Source organism: Dendrobates tinctorius, unplaced genomic scaffold, assembly GCF_039654945.1.
Source record: "Dendrobates tinctorius isolate UK_male_01 unplaced genomic scaffold, ASM3965494v1 ptg000192l, whole genome shotgun sequence".
In the NCBI taxonomy this organism is placed as follows: Eukaryota; Metazoa; Chordata; class Amphibia; order Anura; family Dendrobatidae; genus Dendrobates; species Dendrobates tinctorius.
In genome coordinates this window covers 12,969,712-12,986,284 of record NW_027361859.1, presented here as the reverse complement: position 1 = coordinate 12,986,284, position 16,573 = coordinate 12,969,712, and the positions used below count along the sequence as shown (strand labels likewise).

The 16,573-nt window shown below is 46.3% G+C and overlaps 1 protein-coding gene across 1 annotated transcript in view; it reads left to right on the top strand.

Moving 5' to 3' along the window:
* Positions 1–2,574, top strand: part of LOC141055902 (uncharacterized) — a 38,643-nt gene extending 36,069 nt beyond the window's left edge. Inside the window, exon 7 of the mRNA XM_073552618.1 lies at positions 580–2,574. Within this exon, the coding sequence (XP_073408719.1) occupies positions 580–1,619 (1,040 nt within the window). The 3' untranslated portion in view covers positions 1,620–2,574. The remainder of the gene's footprint in view (positions 1–579) is intronic.
* Positions 2,575–16,573: the final 13,999 nt, after the last annotated feature.

The following is a 16,573-nucleotide window of genomic DNA, read 5'->3' as shown; positions in this document are numbered from 1 at the left end:
AATATGTCATGTTATTACCCAACACATAGTGTCCAAATTGCGCTCCAGGAGACCAACTGTAAATTAAGTGGGTTCTTCTTCCTATAGTAATGCCAAATACATGGATGCTAAATGTGAAATGGGCACACTGCAAGGCTCAGAAGCAATAGAGATTTGACTTTGGGAGAGCACATATTACTGGATGGGTTTATAGAATCCATGTTGCTTTTCAAAAGTTTTGAGCCACTAATAATGTGGAAACCTCTGTTTTTCCATTGACAGATGATGCAGCTGAGTGGGGACATGTTTTTTGCGGGATGAGTAGAAGTTTTTATTGGTATAATTTTTGCCTACATAACATTGTTTGGCGGCTTTTTATTCCGCATTTGGGAGGTAGAATGACCAAACAGTTGAACACCATGCTCACTGGTTCATTTTATGAGGTTTTCTATAAGACTGTGAACTGTCATTGTCTTGGTGAATAATTCAATATTTTTACATATCTTGCCACTTCTATAGACAGTTTAAGTAGAAATGTTCAAACATATAAAATTCAAGGATATTTTATTCAAACATAATAATTGTTTTTATTTTTGGCAGATGACTGTACCAGGAGATCAGAGGAACAGCTGGCATATTCAATTGTAAAAGCAGATGATCTTGAGATCCCATGGGATACAATTGCCATTACTCCAAATATACCATCATTCTTTCACAGCAAAGATCTGTCATCCGATCCTATGAAACAGGTCTCATCTTCTGATTCATTACTGACTACTAAGGAAAATCACAGTCACAAAATCAGCGTTAAAAAACAAACTGCTCCTAATACAAAGAAGTCATTTTCATGTTCAGAATATGGAAATCGTTTTCCCCTCGAAAAGTCTTTTCTTAAACAACAAAATATTCACACCGCACAGAACATATTTTCTTGTTCCAAGTGTGGGAAATGTTTTAATCTGAAATCTAATCTTGTTAAGCACCAGAGAACTCACACAGGTGAGAAGCTATTTGCCTGTTCAGAATGTGGGAAATGTTTTAACCGGAAATCGAATCTGGATGAACACCAAAGAACTCACACAGGGGAGAAGCCTTTTTCCTGTTCAGAATGTGGGAAATGTTTTAACCAGAAATCACATCTTGTTAAGCACCAGAGAACTCACACAGGGGAGAAGCCTTTTTCCTGTTCAGAATGTGGGAAATATTTTACACAGAAATCAAATTTTATTCAGCACCAGACAACTCACACAGGGGAAAAGCCATTTTCATGTTCAGAATGTGGGAAATGTTTTAACCAGAAATGGAATTTTGTTACACATCAAAGAACCCACACAGGGGAAAAGCCTTTTTCATGTTCAGAATGTGGGAAATGTTTTAACCAGAAATCACATCTTGTTAAGCACCAGAGAACTCACACGGGGGAGAAGCCTTTTTCCTGTTCAGAATGGATAAAATGTTTTAAACAGGAATCAGATGTTGTTAACCACGAAGGAACCCACACAGGGGAGACGTCTTTTTCATGTTCAGAATGTGAGAAATGTTTTAACTGGAAATCACTTTTTGATAGCCACCAGAGAACTCATACAGAGGAGAAGCCTTTTTCCTGTTCAGAAAAAGTTGTGGAAAAAGTTTTACAGTGAAATCAAGTTTTATCAGACATCAAAAAACTCATACAGGGGACAAACCATTTGAATATTCAGAATGTGAAAAATGTTTTGTGAAGAAATCATCTTTTCTTAGTCACCAAAGAATTCACTCAGGGGAGAAACCTTTTTCATGTTCTTAATGTGGGAAATGTTTAACATGGAAATCATCTCTTAACAAACATCAGAGATGTCTCACAGGGGAGAACCCTTTTTCATGTTCGGAATGTTGGAAATGTTTTATCCGAAAATTCTATTTTCATTAAGGAGTTGTCCTCTATTAGGAAAGCCCTATTGTCATTCCTGATGTTTAGCCTTGTTAAAAATTAAAACATGCATACTCCCCTTCTGCGCCATTGCTGTTCCAGCGGTGTCCGCACCCTCGTTCCCTGTGCTCATAAGAGGTTGCTACATCACACGAGCCATTTGCCCAATCAGCCCCAGCTTCACTGTCCCCACCTTCGAATGTATTGAAAATTGACAGGAAGCCTGGGCTGCGGCTGCTCTCTGAATTCCTCTTATTGTTTGATTTGCTGCTTCTAAAGCAAAGAAGCCATTTTCACATTCAGAATATGGAAACAGGTTTCCCCTTGAAAAGTCTTTGCTTAAACATCAAAAAATTTACACTGCCGATTTTCTTGTTCCAAGTGTGGGAAGTGTTTTATCCAGAAATAAGATCTTGTTAGACACCAGAGAACTCACATAGGGAATAAGCCATTTTCCTGTTCAAGAACATGATTAATGTTTTAACCCTAGAACGCATGACCATAAAAATGTACACTTTCACATACCTGGGGCCTTTTAGGCCCATGTGCAAATAACATGGAATAACTCAAACAAAAATAATTTTCAAAGTTTATTTGAAAATTGCAAAATAAGGATGCATTCCCACTAGCGCTGGTGTCTGCCAGGAGGAGATCTGTAATGGATCTGACCTCCTGGTGACCCCAGCTAAGGCTGGCGGAATCCCGGCATTCCAGCAGCCTTAACTGGAGTTACCAAGAGATCAGATCCATTACGGATCACCTCCTGGCAGACCCCAGCGCCAGTGGGAACACAGCCTAAGATGTGAATAATTCAAAACATTACTATGTGCAAAAAAAACCAAAAGATTAACTGAACGGGCTTAAAACGCCCAATATACGCATTCGATATAACTCTTTATAATAATGTTTTTTTGTCTAAAAGTTTTTTATATAAAAGTTGCAGTAAACATGCTGCAGGAATATCTCTTTTCAAAGGTTCCTTTTCTACTTTACTAATGACCGCAACAACTTTCACACGTTATCTGTTCGGACGAATGCTCCTTGCAGACATTTTGTCCACAAGTAGTACAGACACGCTCGGATTTCCTGTCCTTCTTTGCTGGACAAATATAACATCGCTTTCTTTTTTTATCTCTTGGCTCTGGATGTTCCTGAAAACGTATACCACATCGGATCATAGCTTCTGTTGTTTGCCTTTGTAAGCATTTTGTTCTGCTTCTCTCCATCATGTTAGGCATTAAAAGTTCATAGCAAAGTTCTGTCAAGTATAGACGTCTCTTGTTCTTTCTGTTGGCATGGAATTCTGGATGAGTCTCACTATAAACAATATTAAACAATATAGGTATTGAGGGCTGACACATCTAGCATATTATAAAAAAGAACTACAGGCCAACGTTTTGTCTGCCTCTTGCACGTATACTCTCCAATCATTTCGTCCATCTTGTCCACTCCTCCTTTGGTTTTATTATAATGCAAGATGATTTCGGGTTTCTGTTTCCTGTTATTGGTGTCTATACTTCCATCACGGTGCATTGTACTCAGTAATATCACAGATTTTTCTTTCTTAGCTTTATAAGACACCATTGTCACTTGATTGCAGAAACCAAATACACTATCATAAAGTTGTCGATGTTGATTGTGCTTCATGATTGGAGGAATTTCTCTGCGGTTTTGCTTCATTGTACCAACAAGTGTAAGTTGTTTCTGAAGCAAAAAATTGCCCAGTTCAAGATTGGTCAAGTAGTTGTCCATTGTTATATTTTTTCCAGAATAGAAAATTGGTTTTGCAAGTGTTTTTACTACGTCAGAACATAGGTCTTTCTGGACTGGAGCGTCACATCTTTGCCACAGTAAATCAGACCATTCATTCCATAATAGCTTGTAGAATCAGACATCCAGAAAATTTTAATACCATATTTAGCAGGTTTGCTGGGCATATACTGAAGGAAAGTGCAACGTCCCCTAAATGCAAGAAGTTGCTCATCCACTGTCACATTGTCACTAGAATGGTAATGCTTAGTACAGTTCTTGATAAAAAGATTCCAGATGTAGCTAATGGGGGCTAATTTATCTGTTTCCAACCTGACAGGACGAGTTCTCTTGTCATCAAAACGAAGGCTTCTCCGAATATCCTCAAATCTATTGACTGACATTGTAGCTTTGTAATGTGGATCTGAAAAAGGGTTCATAAAGAGTTCTCTGATAGGAACATCGTATGATTTTGTACTCCCTGTCAGAAGAGTGAGGCCAATATAAGCATACAGTTCCTCTTTTGTTATATTTTTCCATGTTTTTTTTCTTCCTGAAGCGATACGTTTTCCTTCTAAGTTAGTACACAAAACTACCTAATCTACAATATCATCTGAAAAAAATTTACAGAACATATCTCTTTTGGACAAGAATTGTGGAATTCCTACAGTTCCTTGAGCAACTCTTGCAATATTATGTGATGGGGTTCGTCCAAGAACCTCAGCAGTACTGTTCCAAAAAACAGTAGTTTTGGATGTTCTATTTGTACGTTCTGCTGGATCCATTACTTCTTCATCATCTGAAGAATCACTGGACAATGCATGTAGTCTTCATCAGACAAAGAAAGTTCACTGTCTTCATCACTATCAAAAATGATTGCTTCGATTTCTTGGTCAGTCAAACCCCTGGATGTAGACTGTGCCATTGTAACCTTAGAAGTCAGTAAACTAAAATGAAAAAAAAAAAAAAAGATTACAATCAGGGTTGTACACTCTTTGTTAGCGTGTGTGCTAAGGGTAAAGTGCAGACCCCTCCTCTCACCTTCAGCAGGTCACCACTTTCTTTTAGGTGCAGTAGAAGCTTTTGGATTTTTGGAACTCAGAAAGTTTCTTTTTCAAGAAACAAGAAAGTTGACTCCTTCCTCCAAAGTCTCTTCAGCAAGTAGCACACAATGAACAGTGTTCAGGACCTATGATGATGTCAGAGACGCATGACGTTGTGAGGGAGCCTCCTTCTCAAGATCACATGACCATGTAGTCAGGCAGAATTCACACTCATCATAGCAACAGCAGAGTCATAAAGACTGAGTCAAAGTCTTCCCCAGCAACAGTGAAGACAAAAAGACTTAGGATCACATGTAAACCTAGTATGGGCCTAAAAGGCCCCAGGTATGTGAATATGGGGTATTCACAAAAAAGAGTTGTTATACCGAGATGCCTGTAACATAAAAATAAATGAACAACTGGAAATGACAAACAACTATATACCTGAGGAATACCTAGAGTTTCAAAATTCTAACTAAAGTAATCTTGCAGAAAATAGAAAACAATTAACAGGGCAGGCCTGCGAGGCCCTAGGTATGCATTCTAGGGTTAACCCGAAATCAGATTTTGCTAAGCACCAGAGAACACACAGGGGAGAAGCCTTTTTCAATTTTTAATGCTGGAAATGTTTAACATGGAAATTAACTCTTACAAAATATCAGAGAAGTCACACAAGGGACATGTTCAGAATGCTTGAAATCTTTTAACTGAAAATTGTATTTTCTTAAAGGGGTTTTACATTGCTAGGACAACATCTTGTCATTCCTCATGTTTTATTTTGTTAAAATAAAAACATTTAGACTCACCTTCCGTGCCGACGTTATTCCAGAGGTATCTGCACTCGCGTTCCCAGGGCTTGTGAGCTTTATACATCACACGAACTCTGCGCCCAATCAGCGCTGGTTTCACTGTCCCCACATTCGGATGTGTTTGAAAATCAACAAGAAGCCAAGTCTGCGGCTGCTCTCTGACTTCCTGTTTTTGTATGATTTTTTTCAAAGGTGGTGACATCAATTTCAGCGGTGATTGGTCGCAGGGCTCACATGACTTAACAACCTCACATGAGCAGCCATTGGAATGTGAATATGTCTGCACTCGATGTCAGCGAGATACATGTTTGGAAGCCCAGGTATTGGATCTTAATGTGCAGCTTTCAACACTCAGGAGCAATGCAAACCTAGAGAGGAGGTCATTGTTCACTGAGCTTGCGCTGGCTTGGGCCAGTGATATGGAGGCAGGTGGAGGTGGGAAAGATCAGGACAGAGAGGTAAGCAACTGGGTAAATGTTACAAGAAGGGGTAGGGGAAAAGTGCCAGGGAGCTCAGTCCTGATCTGGCACAACCTAGTCAATATGCCTGTTTGTCTGATATTAGGAATGCAAGCCCAAGATTGGGATCACTGCAGCAGGTCGTTGCTCCTAGCAACCAAGAAAACGACTGCTGTAAGAAGGAGGGAAATGGGAATGCAGCAAAGGCCAAAGAGATGTTGGTGGTAGGGGAATCTATAATTATCCGGACAGACGGTCATCTGATGCCAAGACCGTGAATGCCGAACAGTGTGTTGTCTGCCGGGTGCTTGGGTTCGGCATATTGAGGATCAGATAGACAGATTGCTGGGGAAAACACAGCGGTCATGGTACACATCGGAACCATTGACAAAGCTAGAGAGAGGTGGAAGGTCCTTAACCCCTTCCCGACATGCGCCGTACATATACTGCTCTGCGGGAGGTGCATTCCCGCTAAGAGCAGTATATGTATGGCAACACCATTTCCGGTCACCATGGTTGCTGTTAGGCGTCGAGTTTCCCCCACTGCACAGGGGGAATCTCAAGCCATGTCCTCTGTCGTCTCCCATTCCTCTCCAGCAGGAGAGGAGGCTGCTCAGCAGAGACATCGGTCCCAGCGCCTTGCCCAGCCTGATGCTAGGCGTCTGGTTGCTTCTCCTGGCTCTGCTATTGTATCATGCGTGAGTCAGCAGCAAGCAGACGCTCCTAGGACTAAGTCCTGCTTTTCCCCTACTGAGCATGCCCGTTTGACGACCTCTCAATGGAGGTCGGAGGTCACATGCGCAGGTACCATTCTTTGTTGTGAGTTCATTTTCCCCTCCGTCACTGAGGCCTGGTGAACTCCCTGTTCTAGTGAAGGAAGGTAGTGAGCCTGATTATCAGGCACCTGGGACTAATGAAGTCGATTGGCTGAGTGGAGTCACTGACTGGATTTAAGGCAGCCTACGCCCTTTCTGCCCTGCGGGTGATTTCTCTGTGGACTCTTGGACACCAGTCTGATTCCTGCTCTCCTAAAGCTAAGTTTTCTCTTTTGCCTTTTTGCATTTAAGATTTGTTTTTGTTTTTCTTGCTTTTTGGATTCTGCCACTCCCTGCTGGAGTGTGCAGTGTTCCGTTAGCTCTGTCTTCTGAAAGTACCTGAGTGCTGATTTAGTTTTTGAAGCTTAGTTGCTTCAGGGCCATTTTTATATCAGCTTGTTGGCTTTTGTCTCTGATAGGGTTTTGGCAGATTGCAGACAGCAGCCTTCCTATCCGTTCCTATCTAGGTAGTTTTTGGGCCCCGTCTTTGCTCAGCCTGTCTTTCTGTCTGTGTAAGTGTTTTCATCTTGCTTCACAGTCATTATATGTGGGGGGCTGCCTATTGCTTTGGGGTCTGCTCTGGGGCAGTTAGATTTCCCCTTTCCTTCTTTAGGCCTATGTATCTCTCCGGCTGTGATCGAGGGGTCTAGGTCATCGTAGGAACCCCCCACGGCTACTGCTAGTTGTGTTGATAGGTTCAGGGGTCTGCAATCTGATAGTTGCCAACTTCTCTGGTTTTCTGGACTTAGCTAGCATTTCTGTTTTTGCCTCCTACGGTGACTCAATCATAACAGTTCTTGCTTGGATTGGTCCACTAATGGGAAGGTCCCGGAAGGACGCCACTATAAAAGAGCCGCATGGCCACTCGGCCATGCGCTAGTATAGACTCTTGTTGGTATATGTGTGAGTGATGATGGATGTATGAAACAGGTGACTGACTCATTATGATCCCCTCCCTTGGATACGCATGTGTTAGGGAACTGTAGTAGAGTCAGCGCCTATCATTGGCATTGCCTTTGTGCCACAGTGCTTCCACTCATAACACTACTTATCGCCATATTGTGCCATCCAGATCAAGGCACCTTTGTACAGCCACAAGTAGCTGCAATCACCAGTAGCGGCGCCGTGCGCAAGCTGTGCGCTTTCCTTGCCCTAATCCGGGAGATTAGTGGCGTCCGCCAGAGCGGTGCAGCGTGCACCTTGTGAGCTTATACTTCAGTTGTTCTCCCTGGCACTGCAGTTGCGGTGTCGAGCACTAGTGTGTCTAGAGGGACTCTAACCCAGCGTCTCAGGGGCAGAGTCCTGTGACTATACACTAGTGCTCATACTGCCGAGCTCTGTGAGCATTAACAGGCTCCGGCATTTATGTTGCAGCGGCTCTGTGAAGCAACAGAGTTCGCTCCTGTACACACCGGGTCAGCGGTAAACCCGCCGGTGTTCAGTTAGTGCTCCGCCATTACCTAGCTGCAGTTTACCATCTCTGCACGGTGGAGCTCGGGCTGCGAACGCACCTTATACCATCTTTTATTCGGTGTGTTCCGCAAGCCCCTAACATTATACTAGCGCCAGGGTCTGACTAGTAATGGCGGACGAACAGCGACTGCTGCAGTACATCCAGCAGCTGCTGGGTAGGTTGGCGGCACTCGAGTGTTCAGCCTCAGCTGCGGATGTTACTGCGGTCGCTGTTCAGGCAGCCACGGAGGCTGTCTCCCGTGTGACCACTGACATCCCTGTCCCGACTTTGTCTCGCCTCCCGCTGCCCGAGAAGTTCTCGCGCGATAGTGCTTCTTGTAGGGGTTTCGTGAGCCAGTGCTCTATAGAGCTGGAGCTGCTGGCAGCTCGATTCCCCTCCGAGCGGGCTAAGGTGGGATTTATTATTTCCCTCTTGTTGGGCAGGGCTTTGGAATGGGTCACACCGCTGTGGGAGCATGGTGATCATGTGGTGCAGAGTGCCTCGCAGTTCTTGGGCACTCTGAAGCAGGTCTTCCTGGGACCACGAGTCACCTATGACACCGCGCTCCGGCTGCTGGCATTGTCACAGGGCTTGTCCATGGTCAGCCACTTTGCCATCCAGTTCTGGACGCTGGCCTCGGAGTTAGCGTGGCCAAATACGGTCCTCATTCCGGCATTCTGGAGAGGTTTGGCTGACCATGTGAAGGACGCTCTGGCCACCAGGGAGATTCCCGCTACACTGGAGGAGCTTATCACCATCTCCACCCGTATAGACCTTCGCTTTGCCGAGCGAAGGTTTGAGCGGTCCCATTGTAGGCAGAGCTTTAGGCTGGCACCCAGTTTTTGTTAAACCTCTGGAACCTCCCGATCGGGCGTCCGTGGGCTTCCCGTGAGTGATCCAGGCCCCAGTCCGCTCGAGCCCCTGTGATCTGTCATGGTTTACGGCAGTCCGGTTACCTTGCCAACCGATGCCCACAGCGGCTGGGAAAACGCTCGCGCCTAGTGGCCATAGGAGGCGACTCGCTAGAATCCACAGCGTTTTCCTCCAAGTTGTCCTTTAAGGGGACACTTGGGTTTGGTTCTTCCACTCTGGCGGTGGAGGTTTGCATGGATTCCATAGCGGAAGGCAATTTTATGTCATCTGCCTTCGCTCAACGGCACGCAATACCACTGGTTATGATGTCCAAGCCAGTCACCGTCAGAGTAGTGAACGGCGTGACTCTGCCCTCACAGATTACCCACCAAATTGCTCCACTGTTACTCTCGGTGTCTCCTCATCAGGAGGCGATATCCCTCCTCGTCATGCCCGAGGGTATCGACCAGGTCCTTCTAGGGGTCCCCTGGTTGCCGTATCACTTTCCCCATATAGAGTTTTCCTCGGGGAGAATTTTTGGTTGGAGTAAGTCATGTGAGGGTAGATGTCTGAGGGAGTGCGTCCAGGTTGCCTCCACCGAGGTCCCCGCAGATCTTTCCTCGCTCCCCAAACACTATCGACAGTATGCGGATGTGTTCTCCAAAAAGGTGGCGGAGACCCTTCCACCACATCGCCCCTATGACTGTCCTATTGACCTCTTGCCTGGTGCTGAGCCTCCCCGGGGTCGAGTCTATCCCCTATCTCTCCCGGAGACAGAGGCCATGTCTCAATATATCAGGGAGAATCTGGCAAGAGGATTCATTAGGAAGTCAGTGTCACCAGCGGGGGTGGGATTCTTCGTCCAAAAGAAGAGTGGGGAACTACGTCCCTGCATCGACTACAGGGGTCTTAACACCATCACGGTTCCTCTGCCCCTGATATCGGAGCTGTTTGATAGGCTATGGGGAGTGAGAGTGTTTACCAAAATTGATCTGCGGGGGCTTACAACCTGATTCGCATCCGTGATGGGGACGAATGGAAGGCGGCATTTAACACCAGGGACAGGCACTATGAATACCTGCTGATGCCATTCGGGCTCTGTAATGCCCCGGCTGTTGTGAGTTCATTTTCCCCTTCACCTTTGATGTCTGATGAACTCCATCTGCTGGTGAAGAGAGGTAGTGAAATTGATTTGGATGGGAAGAACCTGTTATCTGAACAGGCAGAGTGTGATTGGACATCTGGAATTTCTGAGTGGATATAAGGCAGCTGACGCCCTGCAGGGTTTGCTGGTGATCCTTTCTGCTCTGAGCTCTGGCATCCAGTTTTAGTTCCTGTCTACTAAAAGCTAAGTTTTGCCCTGCTATTATTCCATGAGATTTTGTCTGGTTTCCTTAGTGTTTGTATTCAGCCAGTCCTGGTTGGGACTAGCTGAATTCCATTTTTGTCTCTGATCAGTTTATCTCTTTGCTCTGTTTTCAGAATATGCCTGAGTGCTGATATAGTGATTTTGAAGTCTAGCGACTTCAGGGCCTTTTTTCCTATCAGACGGTTGGGATATTTTTGTAGGGTTTTTTGCGGATTGCAGCCAGCATCTTTTCTGTCCTGTCCTATCTAGTTAGTTGGGCTCCATCGTTTGCTCAGCCTGTCTTTCTGTCTGTGTTTGTGTTTTCATCTGTTTTTCACCGACAATACATGTTGGGGGCTGTCTATTGCTTTGGGGTCTGCTCTGGGGCAGTTTAGATTTCCCCTTTCCTTCTTTAGGCTTATGTAGTTCTCCGGCTGTGACGAGGGGTCTAGGGCACCGTAGGAACCCCCCACGGCTACTGTTAGTTGTGGTGAATAGGATCAGGGGTTTGCAATCCGATAGCTACCAACCTCTCCGGTTTTCTGGACTTAGCTTGTATTTTTGTTTTCTCCTCCTCCGGTGAATCATTCATAACACCCAGCCGTCTTCCAAGACTTTGTGAACGATATCTTCCGGGATATGCTTACCACCTCGGTAGTAGTCTATCTGGATGATATTCTCATCTACTCTCCAGATATTGACTCCCACCAGAGAGATGTTTGCAAGGTTTTTGACCTCCTGCGGGCAAACTCCCTCTATGCCAAGTTGGAAAAGTGTGTGTTTGAGCAGGAGTCCTTGCCTTTCCTGGGCTATATCATCTCCACCCAGGGATTGGCCATGGATCCTGCCAAGCTACAGGTGGTGATGGATTGGCAGGAACCCCATTCTCTCAAAGCGGTGCAGCGCTTTATGGGGTTCATAAATTACTATCGCCAATTCATCCCCCACTTCTCGACTTTGGTAGCCCCCTTGGTAGCCCTCACCAAGAAGGGTGCAAAGCCCAAGTTGTGGCCGGAACCTGTCTCCAAGGCCTTCTCTATTAAATCCCATTTCGCTAGTGCTCCCATTCTACATCGCCCCGATGTGGATAAACCCTTCATTCTGGAGGTGGATGCCTCTTCCGTCAGTGCTGGAGCGGTCCTGTTCCAGAAGGACTCGCAAGGTCGGAATTAACCATGCTTCTTCTCCAAGACCTTCACACCGGCGGAGAGGAATTATTCCATCGGGGACAGGGAGTTGCTAGCAATGAAGTTGGCCTTTTCAGAGTGGAGACACCTCCTGGAGGGGGCTCGCCCCCATTTCCAGGTGTTCACGACCACAAGAACTTGGTTTATCTACAAACAGCTCAGCGGCTAAATTCTCGCCAGGCCAGATGGTCCTTGTTCTTCTCCCGATTCCACTTCACCCTGCATTTTCTCTCCGGGGAGAAGAACGTCCGGGCCAATGCTCTCTCCCGCTCCGTGGTGTCATAGGAGGAGGAGCCTCGGCTGATAGTCCCATCTGAGAGCCTGAGGACTGTGACTCCAATCGCCCTTGAGTCTGTACCTCCGGGAAAAACTTTTGTCCCTGCCCGTCTGCGACCTGAGGGCCTCTCTTGGGCTCATTTGTCCAGGGTGGGTGGGCATTTTGGGACCAAACGGACCTCTGAGCTTCTGGCGAGGATGTACTGGTGGCCGCATATGGCCCGTGACGTCAGGGACTATATTCAGGTGTGCGTCTCTTGCGCACAGAATTGGTCCCCTCGGCAGCGGCCTGCTAGGCTACTCTACCCCCTGCCGGTAGCGGACAGGCCCTGGGAGATGGTATGGACTTTGTGGTGGAACTGCCCAAGTCCAGTGGCAGCACCGTCATTTGGGTTGTCACCGACCAAATCTCCAAGATGGTGCATCTGGTACCACTCTCTCGCTTACCTTCTGCATGGGGCCTGGCAGCGTTGTTCATTAAGCATGTCTTCCGCCTACACGGCATGCCGGACAAGATTGTCAGCGACCGGGGTCCCCAATTCGCATCTTGGTTTTGGATAGAGCTTTGTCACCTACTCCGTATTGAGCTGAACCTCTCCTCGGCCTATCATCCCAAGACGATCGGGTTGGTAGAGAGAGCCAACCAGACCCTGGTCACATCTACGACATTTTATCTCAGCCAGGCAGGATGACTGGGCATCCTTGCTGCCGTGGGCGGAGTTCGCTTTGAACAACGCTGTGGCCGACTCCACTGGTCAGACCCCATTCCTCCTTTATTACGGCCAGCATCCGCGCGTTCCTGTGCCCATGCCCGTGTCGTCCACCGACTCTAGGGTGGCAGACTGGGTGGTGGAGGCACGTGACATTTGGGACCGGACTCAGGATGCCATCCAGGCCTCCAAGGAGAGAATGAGGACCTCTGCTGATGCACACCGGCGTCCCGCTCCCACCTTTGCTCCCGGCAACTTGGTGTGGCTCTCCGCTCATAACATCAGGCTGCGGGTTGAGTCCACTAAGTTTGTGTCTCGCTTTATTGGTCCCTTCGATGTCCTTGAGCAGGTTAAACCTGTGGTCTATTGTTTGGCTCTTTCTCCACACCTGGGTATCTCTGACACCTTCCACGTGTCCCTCCTTAAACCCATTCACATGTCCCGGTTTTTAAAGTCATTTACCGGGACATCAAGCTTGTCCTCGGACGAGTACAAGGTGAACACCATCGTGGGGGTGTAAGGTAGTACAGGGCAAAAAATATTATCTGGTGGACTGAAAGGGTCATGGCCCAGAGGATAGGACCTGGGAACCTGTGGAGAATATTCGTGCTCCCCTGCTCATTGCGGCCTTTGAGCATAGCGAGGCACAGGAGGGAGGGGGCTCTAGGAAGGGGGGTAATGTTAGGCGTCAAGTTTCCCCCACTGCACAGGGGGAGTCTCAAGCCATGTCCTCTGTGGTCTCCCATTCCTCTCCAGCAGGAGAGGAGGCTGCTCAGCAGAGACGTCGGTCCCAGCGCTTTGCCCAGCCTGATGCTAGGCGCCTGTTTGCTTCTCCTGGCTCTGCTATTGTATCATGCGTGAGTCAGCAGCAAGCAGATGCTCCTGGGACTAAGTCCTGCTTTTCGCCTACTGAGCATGCCCATGGGACGACCTCTCATTGGAGGTCGGAGGTCACATGTGCAGGTCCCTTTCTTGCTCGGATTGGTCCACTACTGGGAAGGTCCCGGAAGGATGCCACTATAAAAGAGCCGCATGGCCGCTCAGCCATGCGCTAGTATAGACTCTTGTATGTGTGAGTGATGATGGATGTATGAAACAGGTGACTGACTCATTATGATCCCCTCCCTTGGATTCGCATGTGTTAGGCACTGACTCAACTACAGTTCCCTATCAGTGGCATTGCCTTTGTGCCACAGTGCTTCCACTCACAGCACTCCACTTAGCGCCATATTGTGCCATCCAGCACAAGGCACCTTTGTACAGCCGCAAGTAGCTGCAACCGCCAGTAGCGGCGCCATGCGCAAGCTGTGCGCTTTCCTTGCCCTAATCCGGGAGGTTAGTGGCATTCGCCAGAGCGGTGCAGCGTGCACCTTGTGAGCTTATACTTCAGTTGTTCTCCCTGGCACCGCAGTTGCGGTGTTGAGCACTAGTGTGTTTAGAGGGACTCTAACCCAGCGTCTCAGGGGCAGAGTCCTGTGACTATACACTAGTGCTCATACTGCCGAGCTCTGTGAGCATTAACAGGCTCCGGCATTCATGTTGCAGCAGCTCTGTGAAGCAACAGAGTTCGCTCCTGTACACAACGGGTCGGCGGTAAACCCGCCGGTGTTCAGTTAGTGCTCCGCCATTACCTAGCTGCAGTTTACCATTTCTGCACGGTGGACCCCGGGCTGCGAACGCACCTTATACCACCTCTTTTATTCGGTGCGTTCCGCAAACCCCTAACACTGTCCCTGACAGCAGAACATTCCTGCATATTGCTCCAGGGGTCTGTATCCCCCTTCCTGCATCGGCGATCGCTGTGATTCTGACCAGCCAATTACAGCAATATGTCAGTATGTCAATAAAGTTAATAAAAAAAACACAAAAACACAGCACCAATCACAGCCATCACAATGGGTGGGGTGATCACGACGTCACCTCACCTGATTAGCCCCTTTGGTGCTGATTGGCTGATCAAGTTTCTGGCCAATCAGCGCCAAAGGGGTTAATCTAAAATATCGATCACCAACCTGCACGCTATCCTTGTCTCAGATTTGGCATGCAGAGTGGTTCTCCAGCCCCTCTGTATCACCTGAGTAAAGAATTCATTGGTGGCTAGTGTGATCTCCCCTGCGATCTCCTGACTCCTGTGCTGCTGCTTCGCAGTGATCCTACTGCGATCTGACTGCTGTGTGCTGGCTACTGTGTGACTCATCTGTGATCACAGCAGCAGCAGCAGCAGCACCTCCCCCATCCTCCTCTTCCAATTGAATTGTTAGCGCACTTTTTTGTGGTTTTTTTAGTGTGCGCGGCATCCTGCACAGAGTATTCATGCTCTTCCTGTGTCCGAAGTGCTTTGATCAGTATCGCTGCTGATCAGAGACTGAGCCACAGGACTTTTTCTTTTTTCAGTTAGTTAGCGTAGCAGATGTCTCGGTGTAAGTGACATCCAATTTTTTTTTAGAAAGAAATAATAATAGTAGTTAGTACTGCGTAGTTTTAGAGGTAGCGTGTTAGTGTAGCCAGCGTCAGTGTTTGGTGACTGATCTTGATTTAGTGAAGAAAAAAAAAATTGTACAGCGTAGTTTTAGAGGTAGCATAGCCGGCATCACAATGTTAGGGACGACCGATCTTGTTTTAGAGATAAAAATTGTACAGAGTAGTTTTATAGGTAGCGTGTTAGTATAGCCGGCGTCAGTGTTTGGTGACGTCCGATCTTGTTCTAGAGAAAAAAAACGTATTGAATAGTTTCATGGGTAGGGAGGTAGCGTCTTTTTTTTTTTTTGCATAAAAAAATGCTATCGCCGGGTAATATCTTGTACATTAAGGGAGCGCACACCACATTATTTGTGACTTCCATTTTTAATTTGTAAAAAAAAAAAATTAGTTGCGTCAAGTAAACTTTTAGCGAGTGCATTAGGGGAGCGTATGTTGTATTGTTGGTGACGTCCATTTTTCTTTTGTAAAAGAAAATAATTAGTTGCGTCGAGTACATTTTTGGCGAGTGCATTAGGGGAGCGTACGTCACATTGTTGGTGCATTTTGTTTTTCTTTAGTAAAAAAATAATTAGCTGTGTCGAGTAAATTTTTAGCGAGTGCATTAGGGGAGCGTACTTCACATTGTTGGTGACAGCCCGTTTTTCTCTTGTAAAAAAGAATTATTTCCGTCTGGTAAATACGGAGGGCAATGGTGTAGTGATCGTCTAAATTTTTTAATACAATAATACAAACTTTTTTTTTTTACATCTGATTTTTCTTTTCATTTTTTTCTTCTACATTTTATCTCTCTATTTTTTTTTTTTTATTATTATAACAAATAGTATTTTATACACAAGCCCTACACATTACACGTGTAAAAGCACCACTTACAAACACATCCTTCCCTGCCTCCGACACGGATTCATCCAGTGAGGAAGATCCCACATTCGTTTATTCCTCCTCAACTAGTGAGGAAGGACCCCCAGTAAGGCGCCCTAGGACCCAGGCAACTCGTGAAGCAATCAATCCCATATGAATTGCACCCCCACAAAAATTATCAGTCCGTCATTCCAAATTTAATTGGTAGCTCAGGAATCCCGTTTGACACCACTGGCCTTGACTTCTTCAACTTCTTTTCAGTGAGGAAATAATAAATGTTATGGTGGCCCAGACAAACTTGTATGCCCATCAATTTTTCACATAAATTCCCACGTCATCATATGGCAGATGGACCCCTGTAAATACAGAGATGATGAAATTTTGGGGACTTTTCCTGCATATGGGCATAATCCGAAACCAGAGCTTCGGCAATACTGGAGTACTGATTTTCTCTACAGTACACCGGTATTCCGCATGGCCATGATAAGGACACGATTTCAAGCGATCTAAAAATGTTTGCATTATAATGATCACACGCAGTGTCCTCTCCGAGACAATCCAAATTTTGATCGTCTATATAAAATTCTGCCCGTGGTTGAACACTTCAGCAGAAAATTTGCTAAGACGTACACACCCCAGAGGGACA